We start from the raw sequence: 5,579 nt of genomic DNA on the forward strand, positions 1-5,579 counted from the left end.
CAATTTGCCAAGTGTTATTAAAATACAGTAAGTTTGATTTATCCGCTAATTTGCCATACTTAGATGTGTCTTCAAATATTTGAATGGCATCACTACTAAGGTACCCCTTTTCGAACAAAAAAAAACCAATGAAAACGGTTCACAAATGTCGAAGTAAAAATGCAGTACAATTAAGAACATTCTCCTTATCTTGAAATTGGTTAAAAACAAATATTACAAATTCTTTTTCGATATCGAACGAAATAGACACGCAACTGAAATAATTTTTTTTTCCCTCAGCCGCGCACTAGGGAAACCCTATGTCGCGGGTGTCGTGAGATAAATAAATGTAGGATAATTATAAATATTTCTCCAGGCCCGGGAATCGAACCCGGGACCTCTGCGTGGCAATCCGGCATGGTCTGTACGCACGGAACAGCAGACTAGTATTTCGTAACTATTATTGTGTATTTGGGTAATAGAATATGTAAACAAGGTTTTCATGATAAGCCTGGCATTGAGAATTCCAGCTGACGAAAAGTAGGACGTTAAACCTTGATAAGAGCACGGCCTTACAAAAATAGATTCAATTTAATGCAGTCTAAGAGTATATTATACGCTGCATCCGCTGCAATATCATTCATGTGTAAGTTTATTTATATAATGTTTATGTTACAGCTGTTTATCTTTCAGAATTTCATAGAATTCTCTGTCTGCTTATAGTTTTGTGCAGTTTTTTTACATTCCTTCAGGAAGAACGTGTTCAACAGGTTTAAGTTACACTCATGGACATATTCTGTGGTTCTAGTGAAAAGGAATGTCATATTAAGCTTTAACTATTGTTCGCGTCTCCTTGTAAAGTTGATTTTTTTCCTTGTGATACAAGAGCCATGGTATTTATAAACAAAATATTTTCAAATTGTATAGTTTTTTTATTAAAAATAAGCGTGCATTTGACCTCCATCTCACCTAATGGAAAGTGATGATGAGGGCGACGATGTGGTATACACACCTAGATAATGTATGTCCAATTAAAATAAAATTACAATGTCCCTCCACTTTAATAAATTCAAATGAAGGCATCTTTCAATGGTTACTCTAGTCCCATATAAAAAAGATAGACACGAAACTATATTGAGTGTAAATAAATTGAATACCAAAGTAAACAAAAGACAATCATTTGTAATTTATAGTATATAACAATTATTGAAATACGTAATCTGGAGCGTGATACGAGCTATCAGTAAGCATGCTGCACGCATAGCTTTGTTGCTTTTATTTTTATTAACACAGTTTTGAGTAATTATATGGTAGTTGATGGTACTTCTAGAACGATAACAACTGTTGCATTGCACCATTGTTCTCCAAAAGAGGATCTCTTTGGTTTACTTTATTAATCTGGTTTTCTAGTTTGGAAAGATCTGTGCATATCATTTTATGTACTCAGTTAAGGCAATATACAAATTTTCAAACTTTTATTGGTTCTCCATACAAACATTTATTCCCTATTTCACCACCTTTAAGATTTATTTTTGTGACAAAAAGTACCCTGTGTCATTCTACTAGGTCCCATCTATCTCATCTCAAAATTCATCGAAATTGCATCGGAGTAACTTTCCCATTTAAAATATTAGTTTGGATTACAGATCGTGATTTATACGTGGATAGCAACATATAATAGCTTCCTATGACAACAAAAGCACAATGTAACGCGTGGGACTACACCTAGTTTCGAATGCGTTACCATATGTAGAGCATATTTATGTGCGGTAACCTCTAGGCTTTATCAGTGAACCTGCGCGTCACCGCGTCTGCAATGCCATCGTTTCCGAACTCCCCTTTTACCGGTCGTGTGTGTCGCGACCGACGTGATATAACGCGCGTGATGTGGCCGCGCGCCCGCAGTTAGACCCGCGCCACCGAGCGAGGCACGCGCCTCTCGCTTCTCATGCTATAAGCCTTGTTCGGCGTCGCACTATGGAGGGTTCCCCGCTACCCGAAGATGAGGGCATCGCCACCGATCGTCGCCCCTCTACCGATGAGCACGCAGACCTCTCCGATTCCGCGTCTGATGCCGGGTCCGGCGGCGGCAAGGACTCCGGCTGCGAAGTCGCTGCCGAGGCCAATGAGCCCCCTTATACTCCTCCTGATGACGAACTCGCCGACAGGATCGTCTCTCAAGTAGAGTTTTACTTTTCGGACGCTAACATTACTAAGGATGCTTTCCTTCTCAAGCACGTTCGGCGCAACAAAGAGGGCTACGTCTCCCTGAAGCTTATCTCCAGCTTTAAGCGAGTCAAGCACCTTACCAAGGATTGGCGGGTCGTCGCCGAGGCGCTCAAGAGGTCCACAAAGCTAGAAATCAACGAGGCCGGAACCAAGCTGCGCCGAGTGGACCCCTTGCCGGCCTACGATGAAACGACCCCGTCCAGAACCGTTGTCGCCGTCAGGATGCCAATCGATCGTCCGTCGGTCGAAAATGTGTCGAGATTGTTTGCTAGTTGCGGTGAAATCGCTCTAGTTCGCGTACTACGGCCCGGAAACCCGGTCCCGGCCGACGTGCGGCAGTTTCTAAACAAGAACCCTAGTTTGGTCAATTGTGTATGTGCCCTAGTCGAGTTTACGGAGTCTGAGGCCGCGAGGGAGGCGCTGCGCCTCCAGAGCGTCGACGAGACCGGAATGAAAGTGTACGAATTGAACGGAGTGCCGAAGGAGCCGAAGAGAAAAGCGCCGATCAGACGCGCGCCACCGCGTCGACACGAGTGCGAGTATTCCTCATGTTGCAGCGGCTCCGAGGCGGAGTATGACTACCGATACGCTAACCCATTCTATAGGCGGAACTCGAGCGGGTTCTTCGCACCGCGCTCGCCCGAGATCCAGACGTGGGTGCCCCGGCGGCCGTCCACTTGCAGCCACAGCTCCGATTCGGGCGTGTCGTTCTACTGCGGCGGGTCGCGGCGCGCGTCGCAGGCCAGCACGGGCAGCAGCAGCAGCGCGGACGGCTGGCTGTCGCGACGGCTATCGGGCTGTTCCCTGTCGGGCACCGAGTGCGGCGGGGGCCGACGGCTGTCGTGCGCGCCGCGCTTCGAGCCGCGAGCGCCCGCCGGCCCCGACGGCACGCGCGGCTTCCACGCCGCCGCGCGCCAGCGCCGCATCTCGGACCTCGCGCTCTATTCGCGCTAGAAAGCGCCCGCGCCTGCCGACCGTAACTCCTTTCTAATCGCGTTGGATAACTGCCTTTCACGATCGCCGCAGTTTTTTAATCTATTTCGTACGAGGAAACGCCGCCGCTCATTGTTTACGTGATCGCGTGTTTCACTAAGTTACTTTACTCTTTTTGAGTTTTCAGAATATATCCGCGCCACGCAGAGCGGCTCAATTGTTTCCTCGTAACTTAACGTGATCGTAGATAAGACGTTAAGTTTGTCGTCGGTATTATTATTATGGACCTTCCGATTTTATCTGTATAATATGAAAAATATGTGATGAGCTCATTTAGTTTTAAGTCACAGACAGCTGTGTTTTGTTTAACTTGTGTTAAATTGTAATTTATTAGAGTTATTTATTTGTAATTTGCGTTATTTATTACGTCGTGATGCGCGCACGCGTCGTGGTCGAGTTTTCGTCGAAACTGTGTCAGAGTTGTGTGCACAAAACTATATAACAAAATCGACATTCAGAGCGATCGTAGACTCTATCATCATCTGGATTGTGAAGATCGGCCGACATTACTTTTACGGCGGATAACAGAGCGTGAACAGATTATTATTACGCAAGGCAAATGCGAATGGAACGAACGCATGCTTCCATGTGCTTAAAACTTAAGTAAAAGGCAGTGGAATGATACCACGCCGGTTTCCGTCCGCACTGAGATCGAATTGCACTTCAAAACTATTCACCACGATGCGTTATGGCGGTACTAACCTTTCAATACATTTTTTACTAAAAAATAAGTCATTATTAACTTAAGTCAGTCGCGCCATGTCATGTTACTTTTCGTAGTTTTTTTAATGTTACTTTTAAGATTTTTGTTGTGATGTAGAATGTAGATAGAAGGTGAATGTGTTCCGAGTTGCGTAACTCTACTTTCGTGGTCTGTTGTATTTATTTTTTTTCTTATTTAGAGCATACGTAACTGCTTGCAATTTAAACGTTATGAACGATCGTATTGAATGTTTGGTAATAGTTAATAAACTATTGTAATAAAAAGATGAATTATAATTATAAGAATTTGGAGAAACTTTGTTGTTCTTATTTCAATAATCCGACCTTCTTGGAGGAAAGTAGGTCCACTTTTGACCCTGTCTGCCTTGACGAATCGATTGGCGCGGTGTGACGGCGATTTTTGTTACCCAACTGCAAAATGCATTAAAAATATTGTAAAAACATTAAATAGGATATAAAGCCGCTTGTAATATAAGTTTAGAAGCCAAACAATAGTTAACATTTAGGACATAATATTTTACGATAACCATTGTTTAATACTAGAAATCACCTGGTTTAACGATGGTCTAATGACGATGTCGGTAGCCCAACAGTTTATGTGGATGAGGAGGTCCCGGATTCGACTGCCAGCAGGATCAAATTAGGAAACGAGGTTTTCTAAATTGGTTGTGGTCTGGGTGTTCTGGAAAGTGCCCTAGACTCAACTGCCTCCGTGGTCGAACGTGTACCATGCCGGCCTATATAAGGACCTAAATACGTATTCTAATGATGAATATTTTTAGTATAGAGTCATTGGCTTACAAATAAATGGACGACGGGTCTAATACAAAAACCACGAAAAAATTTCCCAAGTCAACCTATTTAAACGTAGTGACATGTAAAGGAATATGAAAAAGCTAAAACGTTGAATTTAAATTGTAATGTCATCGCAGTACTGTCTAATTTTACTTGCTTCGCTGTCAGTCGAACAAACGAAGACTAAAGCGTGAATGACGCTCTGTATACGATTTTAACGCCCTATAAGTTCAGACACTTTAGCGCGGACCCGACGTCCATATAACTGTAAGTCAATGTATAGAGTACTAAAAAGCTGACCTCAAAAGTTCGTGGAATTATATGTATTTGCCTAGTTTTATTGAAATCGGTTAACGGAAAGTGCGCGAAACTGGATTAATCCCCTAGTTTGCCGCCCTTATAGGTGGAATATTTTCTTCAAATAAATGGGACTGAGGTACCTACCCTCATTCCAACAAAAAAAGAATAATCGAAATCGGTTCCCCTTTGCCGGAGTTATCGCGTAACATACACGTACGTAAAATATGTAAAAAACATATAACATTTAACTGCCTCGGCCGTGCGGTTACCATGCCGGATTGCCACGCAGAGGCTCCAGATTCGATTCCTGGGCCGGGAGAAATATGTGCTTTCAATATATGTGCCCAAGGGTTTCGATTCCAAAGGCTGTAAATAGGTAGTCGGAACCGAGCTCTTGGTACTTATTACTTTTTATTCTTTCCGCCAGGTCGGCTGCGGAGCCAGCCCACTTGCTGGCGTGCTGGAGATTAACACGTGGCGTCCCATACCAGTGCCCGGCCCATACTCCAAGGGATGAGAGTCATTCCGTCCGGGCGTAGTTTCTTGTACCTTTAGCCCAA

General features: G+C 43.8%; 1 protein-coding gene across 1 annotated transcript; it reads left to right on the top strand.

The window, feature by feature from the left end:
* The first annotated feature begins 1,858 nt into the window (after positions 1-1,858).
* Positions 1,859-4,143, top strand: LOC113227400 (la-related protein 6). The gene is made up of 2 exons (XM_026460297.1): positions 1,859-3,248; positions 3,367-4,143. Exon 1 carries the CDS (start codon positions 1,957-1,959, stop codon positions 3,160-3,162), a length of 1,206 nt encoding a protein of 401 aa, XP_026316082.1. The 5' UTR covers positions 1,859-1,956; the 3' UTR covers positions 3,163-3,248; positions 3,367-4,143.
* The last annotated feature ends 1,436 nt before the right edge of the window (positions 4,144-5,579 follow it).

Source organism: Hyposmocoma kahamanoa, unplaced genomic scaffold, assembly GCF_003589595.1.
Source record: "Hyposmocoma kahamanoa isolate Upper Pololo Valley unplaced genomic scaffold, ASM358959v1 210, whole genome shotgun sequence".
NCBI lineage: Eukaryota > Metazoa > Arthropoda > Insecta > Lepidoptera > Cosmopterigidae > Hyposmocoma > Hyposmocoma kahamanoa.